Source organism: Engraulis encrasicolus, chromosome 22 (assembly GCF_034702125.1).
Source record: "Engraulis encrasicolus isolate BLACKSEA-1 chromosome 22, IST_EnEncr_1.0, whole genome shotgun sequence".
In the NCBI taxonomy this organism is placed as follows: Eukaryota; Metazoa; Chordata; class Actinopteri; order Clupeiformes; family Engraulidae; genus Engraulis; species Engraulis encrasicolus.
In genome coordinates this window covers 507,406-527,726 of record NC_085878.1, presented here as the reverse complement: position 1 = coordinate 527,726, position 20,321 = coordinate 507,406, and the positions used below count along the sequence as shown (strand labels likewise).

The 20,321-nt window shown below is 41.8% G+C and overlaps 1 protein-coding gene across 2 annotated transcripts in view; it reads left to right on the top strand.

Moving 5' to 3' along the window:
• Window positions 1-20,321, top strand: part of hsd17b12b (hydroxysteroid (17-beta) dehydrogenase 12b) — a 63,593-nt gene that overhangs the window by 27,861 nt on the left and 15,411 nt on the right. For both annotated transcript variants that reach the window (XM_063189173.1, XM_063189172.1), the window contains exons 4-7: window positions 3,838-3,945; window positions 5,012-5,076; window positions 6,767-6,811; window positions 16,691-16,725. In XM_063189173.1, coding sequence (XP_063045243.1) covers window positions 3,838-3,945; window positions 5,012-5,076; window positions 6,767-6,811; window positions 16,691-16,725 — 253 coding nt within the window. The remainder of the gene's footprint in view (window positions 1-3,837; window positions 3,946-5,011; window positions 5,077-6,766; window positions 6,812-16,690; window positions 16,726-20,321) is intronic.

Genomic DNA, 20,321 nt, shown 5'->3' with positions numbered 1-20,321 from the left:
CAGAGTATAGTGTAGACGAGAGGAGTGGAGGAGGAAAAGAGGAGAGGAGAGGGAGATGAGATGTGGAGAGGAGAGGAGAGGAGAACAGTATAAAAAAAGGAGAGGAGGTGAGGAGGACAGTAGAAAAGAGGAGAGCATGAGAGGAGGACAGTAGAAAAGAGGAGAGGAGGGCATAGCAGGGAGAGGAGGAGGAGATGGAAGAGGAGAACAGTAGAAAAGAGGAGAACAGGTGAGGATGACGGTAGAAAAGAGGAGAGAAGGGCGTAGCAGGGAGAGGAGGAGGAGATGGAAGAGGAGAACAGTAGAAAAGAGGAGAGGATGAGGAGAAGAGAACAGTAGAACAGAAGATAACAGGTGAGGAGAATGGTACAAAAGAGGAGAGGAGGGTGTAGCAGGGAGAGGAGGAGGAGAAAAGAACAGTAGAAAAGAGGAGAGGAGGAGGAGGAGGAGAGGAGAACAGTAGAAAAGAGAGGAGGAGGGAAGAGGAGGAGGAGGAGGAGGAGGGAAGGAGAACAGGTGAGGAGGACAGTGGGAAAGAAGAGAGGAGGGCGTAGTAGGGAGAGGAGAAAAGAGGAGAACAGTAGAAAAGAGGAGAACAGGTGAGGAGGACAGTAGAGAAGAAGAGAGGAGGGCGTAGTAGGGAGAGGAGAGGAGGGCGTAGTAGGGAGAGGAGAGGGGCTGTGCAGACGGAGACAACTCTGCAGCATGTGACGTGCTGTGACGTACATACAGCAGGATGGGGTGGGGTGGGGAGGGGTGGGGTGGGAGATGGAGGGACGTCAGGCGTGTTAGAGAGCCCTGGCACACATAGACATACAGGCTACACAAGGCAAGGCAAGGCAAGGCAAGTTTATTTGTATAGCGCATTTCATACACAGGTGCAACTCAATGTGCTTCACAAAATTAACAAATGCAAAACGAAATGAAATAGGGAAGAAAGAAGAGTCAAAGAACATTTAAAACATTAAGATAAAACTTAAGGTAAAATAATAATAATAATAATAAAATAAAAAATAAAAATACACAGTATGCATATACAGGGCAGGGTGTCCCAAAGTATATTATACTCTTAAATGATTCTAAAGTAAGCGTGGATGTCATTTTCATTTTCAAGCATAATGGAATATATACATTGAAAAGGAGAGGCTGGAGCACACTGCAGCATAGTTGTAAAGACTATTATGTGCAAACACCCGACCAGAATTTGTACATCACATGTGGTGGCCATTTAAGACTCAAACCGTGTATGGCTGTGTTTATTCCCCATACATTTGTAGCGTAATGTATGTGGTCTTTGCATGCAATTTGCTATGGATAAAAGTCTCTGCTAAACGTAATGTGATGTAAAAAAAATAAAATAAAAAAAATACAACATCCAGTAGGTGTTATGGACCTGCTGCAATTAGACTTTTAGAATATTGTCTCTTCTTTGCGTATTTTTGTATTTTGACATGCTTCGCCTTTTGTATGTTTAGACTTTTTAATATGGTTTGACTGCTTGCATTTTGTGGTGCAACCTTAAACATGGTTATGCTCTGGGTCTATCGTTGGCTGCTTCAGGATTTAATCTATGGGGGAATATAATATTTCCAAAACGGTGTCTGTGTGTGCGCATGCGTGTGTGTGTGTGCACGTGTTTGTCAAAGACACATATCCATCTCTCTGCATTCAAATAGTCAGTCTGTCAATAGGTTTATCTTAAAGGTGCACTGTGTAGAATGGCCAGAATGGGTGCTACAACTATGCCACTCATTGAAACTGTGCTGCCTATTGCCAAAGTTGATATTTTCATGAATATTTACTAAATAATAAACCAATATTTACTAGTATAACCAAAGTGCAGTACATTTTGCAGCTGAAAATGTCTATTTTACGTTAAGCAGGTGAGCTGTAAATGCAAGCCACTCTGCTGAGGGTAGATCATTTAACCGACTGTCTGTTTTGCAGTGGGAGGGGGGCAGTGGTGCTGTCTGTTTTGCAGTGGGAGGGAGGCAGTGGTGCTGTCTGTGTTGCAGTGGGAGGGAGGCAGTGGTGCTGTCTGAAGGGAAATTGTGAATGGCACACAGGGCCAGTACAGCAAAAGCTCTCTCTTGCACGCCCCCAGTCTCCCTCACACGCTCACAGCCTTTCTCATGCACCCTTGCTCACGCACACATGCACTCACTCTCTCTCTCTCTCTCTCTCCCTCTCTCTCGCTCTCGCTCTCGCTCTCTCTCTCTCTCTCTCTCTCTCTCTCAGGGGCACTCGCATTCACTTTGACTCGTGACCACACAACACACGCACATAATGTGCGTAGACAAACACACACACACACACACACACACACACACACACACACACACACGCACACGCACACGCAGACACCTAACTCGGTTACTCTTCCTATTTCTACAACAACTCTCTCACTCTCACTCTCACTCTCACTCTCACTCTCACTCTCTCACACTCTTCTGCTGAGCGATGGAGAGACAGATGTGGGTAGTGTGTCTGCTGTTTTGAGTCAGTGGTGCTACGATAAGGCCAAGCCATGGGTAAAGGCCTCTGCTCTGCCCAATACAGCAGGCAGCTACACCAGTGTTTCTCAACCTTTTTTTAAAGGGGTATGCCACTATTTGGGGGCTTAATACAGTTAAAATCGTTGGCCAAGGTTTATAAAGGTGGTAAAGTGTCTTATTTTTCATGTAAGTCGTTGTCTTGCTTTAAGACAAGTTAAAAGAGGGAGCATGTCGCTAATCCATTGTAGATCCGTGTAGATCCATTGACTTTCACTAGCTTAGCGACATACTCCCTCTTTTAACTTGTCTTAAAGCAAGACAACGCTTAACATGAAAAATAAGACACTTTACCACCTTAATAAACCCCAGCCAACGATTTTAACTGTATTAAGCCCCAAAATAGTGGCATACCCCTTTAAGGCGAGGCACCCTTTCAATTCATGAGAAATTTCAAGGCACCCCAAACCAACAAGTCGTAACATCAGTAGTATTTATTACTTCATGGTGGTATTATCTTCAAGTTATGTGGGTTGTATGTAATATATGTATGTATGTATGTATGTATGTATGTTTGCCTGTACATAGGCCTGTGTCTTTTGTTTTGTCAGCTGTGCAATAGTCTTGTGATGTGATGTTATTGTGTAGGCCTATGTTTTTCTGTTTTTCTGTTTTCTGTATTCTGTTTCGTCTTAACGAGTGTTGCTCAGGGATGCAAACTGAATTTCAGTGCAAACTGACAATAAAGTATCATCGTATCGTATCGTATCGTAACATGGCATCGCATTCGATACCACACAAGCTTAGAAAAGTAACACATTTGGAAACGTCACACGACCTGTTCGAAGTTGCAGCTGACTGGGGCTACCTATATTTACTTTATTGTGCGTAAATGGCAGATGAAAGATTCCAATGACAAATCTGTATTATATTACATAATTTTATTTATCAGCCACGTTTCTCCGCGGCACCCCTGTTGAGAAACACTGAGCTACACTACTCTACGCCATCACAACACGGACAGCAGTGAATCCTGCAGGCCACTCACTGAGAAAGGCAAAAAGAATGGGTCACTCAGAATTAGATGTAGAAAAATATAGAGGAAAGCAACACTGTGTGTCAGAGATGTTATTAGAGCTTGATTCTACCTCCCTTGTCTTAACTATGCCTCTCACACTGAAACACTGCAACATTACCGTACATATGATCATTACACATCTCTAGAATTCTGTGTTCAAACCGATTTGATGTCTTTCTTTACCTACAGACATGTTCTTTTTTTGTCTGTAGTATAATCTGTAGTATAATCTCTCACACCTCAATTTAAATACTTTTTAATTCATAGAAAGCAAGTATGGCGTTGAGACCAAGACCATTGCTGCAGACTTCAGCTCCAAGGACATCTACTCGGGCATCGAGAGCGGCCTCTCCGGCCTGGAGATTGGCGTTTTGGGTAAGTAGTGTGTTTTTAATGTGCACATATTATCAGGGCTCTAAATTAACTTTTTAAAATGGCTACTAGAGGTTAATCTTACTACCCAAGCACACACTCACTAATGGGACCAGAGGCGTGTTTTGCCACCAGGCAAGGCAGGCAGCCGCTTGGGGCCCTCAAGCCCCTAGATATTTAATTATAGCCCACACTTTACCACAGTAGTTTCGATTTTGGTTCAAATGTTCATTCTTTTGCATTTTCGCTTGGGGCCCCACCTAACCCTAGAATCGCCTCTGAATGGGACAAGGTGGCTTGTAAGTTGATCTTTTCTACTAGCCAAACTGAAATTTCACCAGCATTTGGCCAGTTGTCTGGTGTTAATTTAGCCCTGCACATTACTGTTAGCATACTGTACTGTAGCATGGCAGAGTAGGTGGGGTTGGCGCTGGGTGACTCCATTGCAGAGAGCCTCCGTTTTCAAAGACTGGTGCTGCCACCTAGTGGCTCAAAGTGAAAGTCTGCCTCTCGCTGGGGATGCTGATCTTTGTTGCTTCCCCACGGCATCATTTACATGCATGTATTGTACAGATTGTGTATACTTTCAGAGTGTTCATTTTGGTACGTTGTCAGTTCATTTTAAGGCGGCAGCCTACTGCTTTCTGAATCTATCATATACATTCTGTGTTGCATTTTAAGTCTAAATCCATGCTATTAGTGGTCGTTTCAGATTTGTTGTATCTTATATTTGTCACATGTTTTGACTTTTTTTTAATCTCTTGATGAAACTAAGAAAAACCTGAGTAAAGTTTAAAGGTGCACCGTGGACCGAAAGCTTGGCTATAAAAAAGAACAAAATGATTCAAGTGTGCAGACATTTTTTTTTCATAAAGGTGAAACATTTTAGTTGTTTATTTCCAGAATTCATACTGCCCATTCACTCAAGTACTTGAGAAAAAAATAAAAAAGCAACACAGGAGCAGTGTGCGGACATTCTTCTTTGTTTTCACAGTATTCTGGCCTTTTGTCATGTACCTGCGTCTTGGACGTGCGCACCACTAACCTACTGACTATCCTGTCTCTACAGTGAACAATGTGGGAATATCCTACTCCTATCCCGAGTTCTTCCTCAACGTGCCTGACCTGGAGCCTGTAAGTACACGCACATCAGATATCACCGGAGACAGAGAAAGACGTGCTGCACGAAATGGATAGGATTGGATTTAGATTGTAGTTCTAGATCGTAGTTCTGGACTTAAAACAACTTTAAAACTTCCCGGAGAGTGACTTCAAACGGATAATGAGTCTCGGTGGTCGACTATGATTTAAAACAAAAAAAATCATCATCCCGAGTAGGGATGCAAACGATTAATCGATTAAAAAACATTAATCGCAATTAATCGACAATTCAACTGACAAGAGACCCAGGTGAAATGGGCATGTGAAGAATGTGTGTGAAGAGGGGTGTGAATAGTGGGAATATTTAAATCACCTTTGGATTAAAGGATTGAAATAAAATACCACATTTAAATTAATTCTATCTCAATTTTTAATTAAAATTTTTAGATTCAGTAGTTTTTTTTCTGAGAAACACTGAGATTTCGAGGGGAAAATGCCGCTTATCAATTAATCGTAAGTCGATCGATAGGACTATCAACTAATGATTAATGAATTAATCTATAATTTGCATCCCTAATCCCGAGTGTTCATAAGATAGGAACCGAAAATGGCACCGTTCAGGAAACGGCACAGAAATGAATTGAAACCCCAACCAGAACTGAATTCTGATCGTTGCCCAGGCCTATGCACATGGCCGAACATGTTGATCGCCTTGGCGAAGGCGGCGAGTTGTGTCGCCCTGCCGGGACTCGAGCCTGGGCCTTCTGAGGTAATAGAGTGAGATGCTGACCACTCCAAAAGCCTGGAACATTGGCAGAGCCCCAGCAGAGATCTTATAGACAGAGATGCGTCATTCTAGTTCTTTTACGGTATCCACTTTGTCGGGTGAAGGCTCCTTTAGGAGACCTTCGGAGTCCTGAGGTTGAGAATAAATGGAGTCCCCTTAGCGCTGTAGATGGCGGTAGCGCACTTCTTGTGCTAACACCTCAAAAATAGAAGAATAAGGAGGGGACAATGCCTTTTTAGGAGACCAAACTTGAGCATAGTCTTTTGCATTGGGTGGGCACATTTTGATTCCTCTTTATTAATACAACCTCTTTGGCCCCAGTTTGATACCATTTTCCACACAGGACAACTCTACTCCCCTTTGCTGTAGTCACCCCCGGTGAAGAAAGTCATTATACTGTTATATATGTTATATATGGTGTCTCCTCCACGTTCCCCGGTCCCGCCTCAGAACCAGGGGGGACCGTGCATTTGCTGTGGCAGCTCCTCGTCTTTGGAATACTTTGCCCCCTGACATCAGATCTGCTCCTACAATCACTACTTTTAAATCCAGACTTAAAACTCATTTCTACATATTAGCCTTTGCTCCCTAGTTTCATCTTTTTTCTGTTTTTTTCCCCCTTATTTTTATTTGCTTATTTTTCTTTATCCATGTAATTTTATCTTATTCACTGTGTGAAGGCCTTTTGTATCTTATGTGTTTTATTCTTACTGCTGACTTTGTCTTGTTTTTAATCAAATTCTTAGTATTGCTTAATTTTAGTATTTTAGTCTGACACTGTACAGCACTTTGGTCAGTTCCTGCTGTTTAAATGTGCTTTATAAATTAAACTTACTTACTTACGTATGTGAAGTCGTACATCAGGCATCATTGGTAGTCTATTGGTGTGACATTAAACTCATTTCTCCGTTTCCTTTTTTCTGTCTTTTTTTGCAGTTTATCGACACAATGATTAATGTCAACATCACGTCCGTCTGTCAGGTATGTCCTCTTCAAGTTATTATGTTGTTATTATTCACTTGGTGAAGTTTACTCAATTTTTCGAGGGAACCTCAGAGCCAAAATAAGCCATTGTGATCGGACATGTGCAGTGGAACAAGCGCTTTCATTCCCACACATCATAATCCTGTATTGTTAATTGTTTTCACAGCCCTATTTATTAGCCAGCTTTTTCTGTTGAACGTCACAATTCTGTTAAAACAGTTCTGCTATGAAACAATGAAAGGCTATCCAACTAGACTTGTTTTGGAAAAGATTCATCAATACAACATTGTCCTGCACAACATGACTGGAAACAAATCAGTCAGCGTTCAGTTGTCATTGGTGCCCTATGTCTCGGGCAAACTACCATCCCAGAATAGGTGCTTTCAGGTTGGTCAGACCTGACTGACTTAAAAAGCGAAATTCTCTGCAGCGTCACAGACAGTGTGGGGAGGGTCCTGTTTAGTGCGTACATTACACACTACCAAATCTGGGCCATGGGAGGAGGTCAGACATACAGTTCCGTAAGCACACACACACACACACACACACACACACACACACACACACACACACACACACACACACAGAACACAAGCTACTGTAGCAGAGTGACCCAAAGTCAAAGACATTTCTCTGCCGTCCACAGAGGAGGGACGGTAGGGGAGGGGGCATTTCAAGGTCAAACAGGCAGAGGTATAAACAGTGGATAGTGGTTTGTGACCGGTATAAAGACACACATTTTGCCGGAAAAGGCAGTCCTGTTTTTGTGTCAGATATTCAGTCTTTTCAGCAATGGGGTGCCCACTGGCCACATTTTGTGACTGATTTTCAACACAAAAATATTGTTGCCTGCAGTCATGCGCAGTATGTGTTATGTGGATAACTTTGTAGAGTGTAAAATGTAGAGAACAATTTTTCATTCTGTAGTACAGAGCATGTGGGCTTGAGATGCTTTTGGCACCTTTAGATGTCCACTCACTGGCACGCTTTCACATGCTTGGAACAACAGTGGAGATTAGCAGGGCTTTGTAGAGCTTAATCTTCAGAGAGAAGATGGGTGGTAGTGGTGGTCTGGCTCCTCGAGACGTTTGGTGGGTCTCTCTCTCTCTCTCTCTCCGCCGATGCCAGAGTTCCAGCGCTGGCTGTACTGCCTTCATCTCCGTTTGTAAGGCTAGTAGGGCTGTAACGATATTGTATCGAACCGAGAAATCGTGATGCACAGAGTCACAATACTGTATCGTGATACAAGGAGGCAGTATCGTGATGCGCCCTTTCAAAGTTTTATTACCCATTACTCCAGAAAACAACCTCACAATTTGATGTGATAGTGTTTCCAAACTTCAGTGGAGATACATTTCAGAAATCGTGGGGTGTATCGAACCGTAGGTCAAAAATCGTGATACGAACCGAATCGTGAGTTGAGTGTATCGTTACAGCCCTACTAGCCCCCATTACTCACTCAAATCAATAGAGATACACTGTAAAGAATCACACAAGGGATGGAGCTCTTTCTTAATCAATGCTCTGATGATGATATTTAATTGTTGCCAGTCATTTTTTCGGCCAAAATCCTACTGAGTGTTGTTCTGAAAACAATGTCCTGTTCAGCATAATCCAAAGCTTTATTTACAGTTACAGTAGCTAGTCTAATCAGAGTGTCTTGTAACATTTTTGAAGACTTTAATAGTATTTTCTTTTCTGGAAAATACAGTAACAATAGTGAAGAGGGGTTGTGGAATTTGATGTAATTTTGCTTAAAATGCTTTAAAGGGACACTGTGTGAGATTTTTAGTTGTTTATTTCCAGAATTCATGTTGCCCATTCACTAATGTTACCTTTTTCATGAATACTTACCACCACCATCAAATTCCAAGTATTCATTATGACTGGAAAAAATGGCACTTTTCATACATGAAAAGGGGGATCTTCTCCATGGTCCGCAATTTTGAATTTCCAAAAATAGCCATTTTTAGCTGCAAAAATTACTGTACTTGGACCATACTTGAAAATATTTGTTTTTTACTCAGTAAACTCTCATGAAAATATCAAATTTGGCAATAAGCAGCCCCGTTTCAATTAGCAGCATAGTTGCAGTACCTTTTTTGACCATTTCCTGCACAGTGTCCCTTTAAAAATAAAAAACCCATTGCAACAAGAGTTTGACTGATTAAGATGGAGAGTACATCAAAACCTTGTTACCATTAATGCTGTGAGGTCCGCAACACCTTTTCTTGTTCAAACTTTGTTGAAATTTTGGTGCTGGGAGTCTGATGATTTAGAAATCATATAACTAACAATTCGCTTTTTTCACCATCTGGGATTTAAATGTACATCTAACACTGTGCGGTCCGGTTCTCGATTCTGATTGGCTGATAGCTGTGGTCAATCGAGCGTAAACCTGCACCTTTCACATGAAGATTCTATGCGCGTCCAAACCCAGTGCATCTATGTCGGTAATGAGAATATGTTGCAGTTGGGGTAGGGAGTCTGCAAGAAGAGCTTGCAGCTTGGTTGGGGTATCAGTGTGGTTGCAAAGACATTTCATTCCTGCGGTGTTTATCACTCCTTGCTGAGTTTTTGTAGCGAAGTGTGTTTTCTGGCAGCGCGACGCAAGCACGCACGCCGAGTAAAGTTGCCGGGGTAACCACAATCACTTCCTCAACTTGTCAACTCATCGCGGATGAATTAATTGTCATTAAAGCGTTTTTAAAGAAATTTGGTCAGCGATTAAGTGTAACAGTGTTAGATAAGCAATAAGCAGTGTTGCCAGATGTGTCTGACCATATCCCGCCCAAAATGCTCTCAAAAACCGCCAAAATGTGCTAAATTCCGCCCAAATTCAACAAATTACATTGACTTCTATGGGCCCAAAACGGCTGAAAAAAACGCCAAATGGCCCATTTTTCCTGTTTTTACCCGTAGACGCTTGTCCCAAGTAGCCCAATTGGGCGGGCACCTTCCCAATCTGGCAACACTGGCAATAAGCCACTTGAGTCCGTTGGTTACACTCTATTGATAACGGGCAAGGGGAAGTTTACGGCACTCCGCTTAGCCGTTATCAATCGAGTGTAACCCACAGCCTCTCGTGGCTTATTGCTTAATTTGATCTTGGTGTTTACTTGTGTTGCAAATGATTATCGTATAGCAATGCAGAAGCCCCTGAAGGCGTCGGTTTTAAGTAAAATCCCTGGAATGGTGTAATGGTTTTCTGGCAATTTCAAAGCGGTACTTACAAGGGTGTTTCAATGAGCATTCACAAGCATTCTCAGGACATTCCCATGATTAACAATAGTTTGTAATGGACCATCACGTTCCAAATAAGTGTGATTCCTTCTTTTTGGGTTTTGTCCAGCAGGCTTGTACGAAATTCCGAATTGAATTGAGAATGACCCCAAAATTCAAATTCAATTCTTGAATTTCAATATGAATTGAATTGAAATTCCAAACAGGAAATGGAATTGCAATTCGAATTGGAATGGCAGGAAACTGAATTTCACAGAATTTAAATTCTAAGAAATTCAAAGCAATGACATAATACTGACACTAGGTGGTAGCAGGGATGGTCAGTATTTCGAATACTTCAATTAAAATACATTTCGAAACAGAACATAGTATTTTGAATTTTGTATTTCATGTCAGTGAATTACAAGTATTTGAAGTTTGTATCAAAATACTTCCCCCCCTATATTTTGAATTTTCAAAATAAGAGAAAATACAATAGCCTACTTTCTCCTGAACAATGCAATTACATAGTAGGAACACAGATCAAATAGTATGTAAGTGATGCTTGTAGCTATATTGGAAAATAAAAGTGTTTGTCTGGGAAAGGGGTGAAGGACTCCAAAGATTGATAGTTCAATTCCCAGGTAACATTGGCAGGTGACTACCTGACTACGAGTTACTAAGGAATAACTAGCCTCAAAATTCGGAATTATTGAATATATGCTGTTGGATCAAAAAACGCCACTCTTGAGCAAATATCATCAATAATTAAAATTGCCATGCTAAGCACCAAAGGTGCAACCATGATCATTACTAATGCTGCACCATGCATCACCCACAAGATGGCACTCTAAGGCCACAAATGGTGCATTAGTGACGCTTTGCAAGATGCGTGGACATAATTTACAAGATACACTTTCTTGTTTATTGAACTCACATACAGAGCTTGACATATCTGTACCATTTTTAAAATGCTAGTTGTGCCAAGTAGCCCATTGTTTATACAGCCTTCTCCATAATTACAAGAACTTAACATTATTGTTTGTTCAATGACTGGAAATGATGGTTACACAGGAGGTTGTGTGCTTTAAAGTAGGACTACCTTTTATTGTGTAAGTGAATTGAATTGTTATTTTTGGTCATGCCATACAAGCCATTGAGTAGCGAAGGGAAATTGAGTTTCCTTGCTGAGACTCGAACCTTGAACTTCTGGCATGCAAAACTGGGGCTCTAACCGCTACACCAAATAGCCAGACTCATTAGCTTGAAAGTCAGGACACACGCAAATACCTAGTTTCTGTTGTATTTTGTGTATTTGAAATGCAAAATACAATATTTTGATTATTGATACATTTACTGTTATGTATTTTGTAATGTATTTGTAGCATTGTATTTTGCATTGTATTTTTGAAATACATTTAGTCGCGTCTTTGCCCATCCCTGGGTGGTGGTGTAAAATTCAAAGAAACTCAAAGTAATGACAAAATAAGAACACTATGTGGTGCTGTATATTTATAAGCATGTGTCTATTCCCGGCACTGCAAGGTGGGTGGGAAGAGTGAATTGTGGCCCCCTTAGGTCACCTGTTGGGCTGCTTCCAAGCAGTGCTTTAGGATTTGGGTAGGTAATTATTTGACTTTCGGGTTTTTTTAACTTCCATTTTGAGTTAGTACAATGCCATTCTCTATTTGTCTGTATACCTTAGGTGGTAATATTTACATACATTTTGGTACATAACAAATAAGAAGTGTGAAAGTCATCTGTAGGCCTTGCATAACACTAATTATTATACATGCAACTGCTGAAAATCACAATAGGGGCCTGCATGGTTTATACAACATTTACTTATCATTTTGAATGCTGAATACATTTGTAGTTAAATTTATTAGCAATATAAATTTTTGTTAATGCTATTGTACTTAGTTACACTGTTATTGTTGTATTTTATTATTTTGAAAACACAGAAGTTGTGTGTTCATCCACTTCCTGAATTGCAGTGAGTTTCAATTCCATTTTGAATTCCATTTCCTGTCATTCAAATTCAGTTCAATTCAACATCCTGTAGGGGTGGAGTCAATTCAATTCAAATTCAATTCCACTTCCTGAATTGAATTTAATTCAGAAATTCTGAATTTCGCACAAGCCTGTTGTCCAGTGACTGGTTTGCTTCACTTTCACTTTGGTAGGTATTCTTCATCTACAGTTCTGGAATGCATTATTAGACATAATTTTTTTTATACATCATTGTTAATGGGTGTTCACAGGAATATGTTTGCTACTCGCATCTCCGCCATCCCTCTTGCTCTTTCAGAAGTTTGTCTTAAATGTTATTAGAAATCCACGATATTCCATATGAACTAAACTTTGGTTAAGTGCTTAAAGATTGGCAACCTGTGTGTAATGTGCGTTATGATCTTTCTGTAGTATTTCGTTTTTTTGTTGAATTTTTAGGGAAAGAAAAATAAGTATTCTAACGAGACATATGCCAAGTTGTTCCGTGGAAGAGGTTGTTTGAGGTGGAGGTGTTGGCTGCGGTGAGCTAATTGCTTTTGGAGATACAATATAAAACAAATATAGAGCATTCATTCCACACATTCATTTATTTTGTCATTTCCCAAGTCCCTCATTGTACATTTGCACCTCAGTGATTGCCGGTAGGCAGCACGCAGTCAGACCTACGTTGGCATTCGGGTCTGCTAGGATGAAAAGGATATCTGTGGGGCAGCCGTGGCCTAGTGGTTAGAGAGTTGGTCTTTCAATCTAGGGGTTGCCGGTTCGAATCCCCCCTGACCTCTCCCTACATCTCCAACCATGGCTGAAGTACCCTAGAGAAAGGCACCTAACCCCATGTTGCTCCAGGGACTGTAACCAATACCCTGAAAAATAATAGTTGTAAGTCGCTTTGAATAAATGAAAGCGTCAGCTAAGTGAAATGTAATGTAATGCAATCATCTCTGCGGGGTGTTGTCTTCATTGTGTTACTCAACTCTTCTTCATAAAGCCTTTCAGCTGCATCCCTATCATACTCGGTTGCTGGGCGGCTGCTGGTCTGAGTGGTGAGCATGCTCGGTGTCTGTGTGCGGCGATGCTGGACTTGGCCATCTGGCATAGTGGACATTTCCCGCTGGGCCCCACACCCTCGTGTGCCCATATTTTCAGAAATGTATAAATAAAAAAAACAGAGAGTTTGGGGCCCACTGGTGAGTCAGTTTTGCGCCGCTAATTATGAGGGGCCCCTTAAAGGGGTATGCCACTACAGTATTTTGAGGCTTAATACAGTTAAAATCGTTGGCCAGGGTTTATAAAGGTGGTAAAGTGTCTTATTTCTCCTGCTACATGACACAGTGATCCATTGACTTTCACCTGCTTAGCGACATGCTCCCTCTTTTAACTTGTCTTAAAGCAAGACAACGGCTTACATGAAAAATAAGACACTTTACCACCTTTATAAGCCCCGGCCAATGATTTTAACTGTATGAAGTGAAAAGTGAAAAGTGAAAGCCCATTGGGAAACTCCAACTCCCATTGTCATTGTGACACAGCACTCCACAGCACACAAGTGAACACTGCACACTGCACACAACGAAATTGCATTTATGCCTCACCCGTGCAAGGGGGCAGCCCTCAGTGGCGCCCCATGGGGAGCAGTGCGGTGGGATGGTACCATGCTCAGGGTACCTCAGTCATGGAGGAGGATGGGGGAGAGCACTGGTTGATTACTCCCCCCACCAACCTGGCGGGTCGGGAGTCGAACCGACAATCTCTGGGATGCAAGTCTGATGCCCTAACCGCTCACCCATGACTGCCCAAGCCCCAAAATAGTGACATACCCCTTTAAGGCCAAAAGTGCCCGGGCCCTATTTCTCCCCTAGTCCAGCTCTGCTGTGTGGCGATGCGAATGCTGATGAGCTGGATGGATGGATGAGATGTAGATATTGGCCCTGCAGCTGAGGGTGGTGACTGGGCTTCATTTGGTGTTGCCCTGCCTGCAGCTGAGGGTGGTGACTGGGCTTCATTTGGTGTTGCCCTGCAGCTGAGGGTGGTGACTGGGCTTAATTTGGTGTTGCTCTGGCTCGCAGTGATGCTTGAGCCATGTCTCGGGCCAAATGAGTCTTCACTCTGGACCAGAATGTGTGAGTAGGGTAGTTTCAAAGGTGAGAGCAGGTATACACTCTGAAAAAGGCACTAATGTCAAGCGCAAGGAGGTTTTTTTGTATTTTACTGAGAGCAGTTCTATTCAGGATTATGCCTTCATCAGTGTTCTCTGTGATCAGCGTAGTTTCAAACTTGTGGCTAGCAGTTACAAGTTCCCAACGAGCACTAGTAACAATGTGAAAGCTACCTCAGAACTTGCTCAGCTTGCTCCTCCATGGGCTACGCACACTACGTAAGTAAAGAGTGAATCCCCCCTTTGTAGTTTATTGATGTCTTCAAACCTTTAGGGCAGCGTGAAACCTAACCATCAACAGGCCAAGACTGACAGACTGACTGACTGACAGACTGGCCGATCCAATGTGGTTCTTCCCAGATCCGCGTGTGTCCACTCACCTCCTCGAGCTACCTGTGGACCTGGGAGGATACTGTATATTCGCTCCACTTGTAGGCAGCTGGATCAATCAGGATAGCAAGATTTTCAGACATCTGACGTAGTTTCGAGGATATAGTACCTTTAGCAGTCGGAGATGACTGCATAGGCCTAGTTTCTTTGAAGATGCCTGAAGAAGATCTATGATCGAAACGTTGCTCCTAATAAATGAAGTCTTTTGTAAGCAGTGTGCAAGTCCTTTCCCGCTCCTACATGTGATAGTTTTTTTAATCTGGCACCTGCTGATGCTTTTTTGCTGGATGTGCGCACTTTCCACTACTCTCTAGTTTCTGTTGCCCCCATCTTTCGGGCCAGAAAGTGGGAAACAGTTACTGTTTATTAATCTGACGGGTGGTGCGACTATGGTCTTTGTCAAGGAAAGGAACACTTAGAACATAAAGAACTCTTAGTTTCACTAACAGTTTCACCATGAGAGCTAGGTGAGGCCAGTCTGTTTTTCAATGGTTAATGATCCCTGTTCAGTTACACTTCTTGACTTGCGGTATTCACTCACTGACATTTAAAACAAGAACTCTGTGTCAGAGTCAGTGAAACAACAGCTAGGCTCAACCAGCGCAGCGCGTCCCTCAAACCTCCCTGCTGTCTGCATAGACATAGTCCATAAACCATATTGTACAGCCTTGCCATTGCTGGTTCATAAAGCAATGAATAGAAAAGATTATGACTTCTGTATAAATGATGATATTAATGAGGCAGTATATGGCTGTGAATGAGAAGTGTCAATCATGAAGTTAAGTACTTTATTTAATTGAAGCAATATATGGTAAAAAAGAAAGTTGTCTAATAAACTTTTAACTTTTTCAGTCTCCTCTGGGGCAACACAAAATTATACACAGAATGTATTAACGTCCTTTTTTATGCATGCAGTTTCCTTTGCCCTAGTGTACTTCCCTTTTTATAATACTTTAATATCCGCCATGCTAATCTATTAAATTAAATCCAAACCTTTTAGCTGGCGGTCGGTCATTGACTAGAAAAGTGAAATGAAAGGGCCAGGAGTGCATCAGACCGAGTTCACTCTGGACGCTTTTTGTTCTCTCTACTGTAGCTATAAGCTCTTTCTTAGACACACAAGAAGGTTTGACTTGACAAATTGTCCTTTTGAGGTGATTGATGGTCTGCTGTCTAATTCCAAGTTTTGTCTGAATCAGCTGCATTTTCAGCCTCTCTACTTGGTCACCACTGTTCGTGTAATTTCACGTTGAACCAGTAGGGGGAGTGCTGTATTCACTTGGCTGAGAGCAGGATCAGGAGATGGCATTCAAATGGTTCCCTTTGCAGCAGTAGTGGCGGCAGGCTGTCCCAACTCTCTCATACCTCAGCTCTTACAGTAAAGCTCTGAAATGGGGCTTGAAAAGCGGCAAGGTTAATGGCTTTAATCCTGCCTCTCCAAACAGTGACCGTGCACAAGGATGTAGAGATTAGCGAAGCCTTGATTATGAGAACAGGGAATACGTCATATTTAAAAAGCAAGACGACCCGTGTCGTGTCCACCCATTACTAGCTCTTTATCACTGCTTAGTGAGGAACAACTAAGTGCATAGATGCCCTTCAGCTATGTACATGCTGTATACATTTATGCAGTGGCATCTGGCCTCGACCTAACCCCAAGCACATGGCTATGGCTGTAATGGTACATATTGTAGTTTGTGCGTGTTCAGACAAAAGAGATGTACGTATACAATTTGATGTAATGGAACAGACAAATCATGTCATCGTATCATATTTTACATGTTTTTAAAAAAAGTCATTGAGATGGGTACAACATACTGCAGAAAGCTGGCTTTAAAATAGTCCTCTTCATCTTTCCTTCCCCTTACAAGTCCTGTCGCCCAAACATTTCATACATCTGTATACCAAAACAATCAAAACATGAATGAACAAGCGTTGTGAAAAAGATGAACCCTGTTGCCTGAAACTGTGTCTTCTTGTTTTTATTATTGCGAACCATGTGCTATATCTTGTGTGCAAACATTTTTTTCGAGTGCTAAGTGAGCATTCATCTTAGGCATGACCTGACTTGGCTGCACATTTGTCTTGCTTTGCAGATGACCCGGATTGTGCTGCCCATGATGGCGGACAGGTAAGGGCCCTTATCTAGCCCTACAGCAGGGCTGGGGAACCCATAGATGTGTATAGAAGACTAGATACGTCACCCCCTTCGCCTTCTATACACATCTATGGGGAACCTATGTCTCGCGGGCCGTTTATGGCCCTTGAGGCCGTTCTATCGAGCCCCCGGTATAATTTTAATGTTAAACAGCTTCTCATGAAATATTCAATATTTTGTGAAGGAATCTTAGAAATTACATTTTCAATACAATTGAGTTATATTCAGGGGACCTAGAGAAGGTGGGGTCTGTTTTAAAAGGTGGCTGCCTTCAATATAGGCCTAAAGTGCAGGGAGAAATCCTGGTTTTTGTTCATAGTACCGTGCTACGAGGAGTTTTATGGCCCTTGGAGGAATTTCAGTAAAATTCGGTCAGTAGACGGTCATAAGCTTGGCCTATTATTAAAAAGAACACAAAGGGGATTTAAGTGTGCAGACATTTTTTCTTTCAATTTTACACAGTTTTTGTTTATGTTTGGCACCTTTTAATCGAGAGTGCGGTGTGATCCGGCTAAACACAGGAATTTCAAGTGGCCCCTCAAATGAAACAGGTTCCCCACCCCTGTCTTACAGTATCATTTACTGCTACATACAGTATCCCACTGTATCTGTGCCATTGGAATAGCAGCTCCCCTCATTTAGGCTTACCACACTGCTACATACACTATACCAGTGGTTCCCAACCTTTTTCTTCAGGGACCCATGTTTTTACCATTGTAAGCTTTGGTGACCCAACCACGCGAGCGCCCGCACGAGAGGGAGTCACATGATACCCTCTGTTTCCTGCGAAAACTCATTTTAGTTATTTTATTCCTCAATTCGTCTTCGGTCAAATATAGAATAAATGTTTAATAGCACTAACATTTTGTTGCTTCTATGCATATATTAGTTAAATGCTTTGTCATTTATTCATATATGCTATTTAAAATGAAACCCCTTAAAATCAAGAGGGTTTCGCGACCCCCTGTGGATCTTTCGCGACCCATAGGTTGGGTCCCGACCCATAGGTTGGGAACCACTGCACTATACCACTGTATCTGTGCCATTGGAATAGCAGCTCCCCTCATTTAGGCTTACCACACTGCTACATACTGTGTTACCAGATGAAGGTTTGTGTGGATACGCCACAACATAACAAGGGCTGCTAATATGCATAATTAAGGCGTGTGTGTTTGCATACATGCACGGCACGCGCATGTGTTCAATGAGTGTGCTAAGACATATAGCAAGCTTCTCATCTAGTGAGTTGTTCTTATCTTGTACTATGTAAGTTATGTGGGCAGCAAGCGCATTCTCTCTTGCCTTGGTGTATTTTTTTTAGAAAGTTATGCTTTTTACAAGCCGAGTTGAAACTAAACGCAATGATAAAGCCGTTCTCACCTTCCATGGGTCACTCAGATCACCAGGAAAACCTCACGTAATGCCCTCGCATATTCTATAAGCTCTCATTTAAGTGGGTCAGTTTTATTGGTGAAAAGCCCACTTAAGACTTGCGCCCGAACAAATGCAAAAACACTCCAACCTGTCTGCATTCTGTGTAATGTAGATCACGCCTCGCACTTGGAGCGCTAATTGATTCATATCAGTATGTATGAGCCGCGTAAACATTCATCCTCTTGCAAGGGCTGAGAGAGAGACAGAGAGAGATGATGCATGCGTATTGTTGCACAATTAATGAGAGAGTGAGGGAAGAGGCTAAAGGTGTGGTCAAAGGCACTTGCTCTTATTTATTTAAAGCGCATTGATTTACCTCTGTGTATGAGAGGTGGGGTATAATTAAACCTAACCTCCCTAAGCGAGCAGACAGGACGGCCACGAACGCTGGAGAGATGAATTCCAAGGACTCGGATGCTTAGTTACTACTGCATCTTGTTCAACAGTGTTTCATTCATTGACGCACAACACAAATCCTGTGCTTCGATTTGTAAAATTCAAAACTGCTCCCTTCTTTTAAATCTTATCTTCAGGCCTGGATATTCTAAGCAACTAATTAAAAAGAACTTACTTGAAGCTTTTTGGACTGATAATACTTTTGAGTGTTCCTTCAGGTGGTTTTCATCGTAGTTTTAAGTCTTCATATTTGAACCTCTTATCTAGACGTTCATCACCACTGCACACTAATTGGTGCATATTTTAAGCATGACTTACTGCTGGGTTGTAAGTAATGAAGACTTGTTTAAAATAAATAATGTCACAGTAATTAAATAGTTTTCTGTGTGCAACTAACATCCTACGTATATACAACTAGTCTCACATTTAAAGGAAAGTGACAGTAAGATGGTATCAATTAGGGATGCACCGATACCGATACTGGTATCGATATCGACACCCACTACTGCTCATTATACTCGTACTCGTCAAGCACTTGCAGATACCAGGAACGATACTGCTATTACACAAAACAGTGCAAAATCTTGTCGTGTTCTGTGGACTTGAAAGCAGCATGGAAAAAAGTGCCACCTCATACATTTATTAACATTTAAGTCTACATGGAAATGGACAATAAAAATATCACAGGTGGGAAAAAAACAAGGCCATGCATTTATTTTCATTGTATTTTTGTGGTAAAAGTTATCGGTATCGGTACTCGGTATCGGCAAGTACAAACATTAATGTGCTCATACTTGTATCGGTTTTCAAAAAAGTGGTATCGGTGCATCCCTAGTATCAATACAAAGTTTAATCATTATCCCCAATATAAAATATTTCTATTTTGGCCGGAAAGGGGTCCTATCAATTGCCGTCATGTTAATTCTTTCTACTGTAAATGTAATTCAAGTTCATGTCATTGAACTTAGAACGTTGGTGAATTGTATTGAAATGTAATCCTATAGATGTAGTCCTATGCACAGTAAAATCTATAGCTCTGTGGTCATGCAGAAGTATTTAAAGGGACAGTTTGGTCAATTTCAACATGCAGTTGTATTGCTCACGCTACCCTGGACTTGTCAGTACCTGGTGATGCCACATTTTTCGGCTCAGCCCTTTCCGAGATATGAGCAATTCTAATGGGGGCAGCGTTTGTTTACATTTTTAAAAAATGAAACATAGGCCAACTCCAAATATTTTCCCAAAAGGTACTGCTGTTTGCTAGTTGTCTGCTGATGTTTTATAACCTTTTGGATGTTTTTGGGAATAAATAAAAATGTTTTTTTGGAATGTAAACAAAGAGCTGCCCCCATTACAATGACCAGGATCTCGGAAACGGCTGAAGAAGAAGAAAAAAAAATCTCAGGCACTGACAAGTCCAGGGTAGTGTGAGCATTACAACTGCATGTTGAAATTGACCAAACTGTCCCTTTAAGGGTGTTTAAGAGGAGTTGCACCTCCAAACTACGTAGATAGTCACACACAAGAACATTCTCTGACCAAGAACTCTTACCTGTCAATCATCTTCATCACCTCACGGTATGAGACATGAGGACTCCAAGTAGCAAAGTGAAACCTCCAGTACTCACACAGCAGGGAGGGCGCGCAGAAGTCACCGGAAGATTCCACAGTTCCGCAGTTGCCTGGACTGAGCTTGCATGGCAATCACAGACAGCTGTGGTGGGAGCTTTTAATAGTTC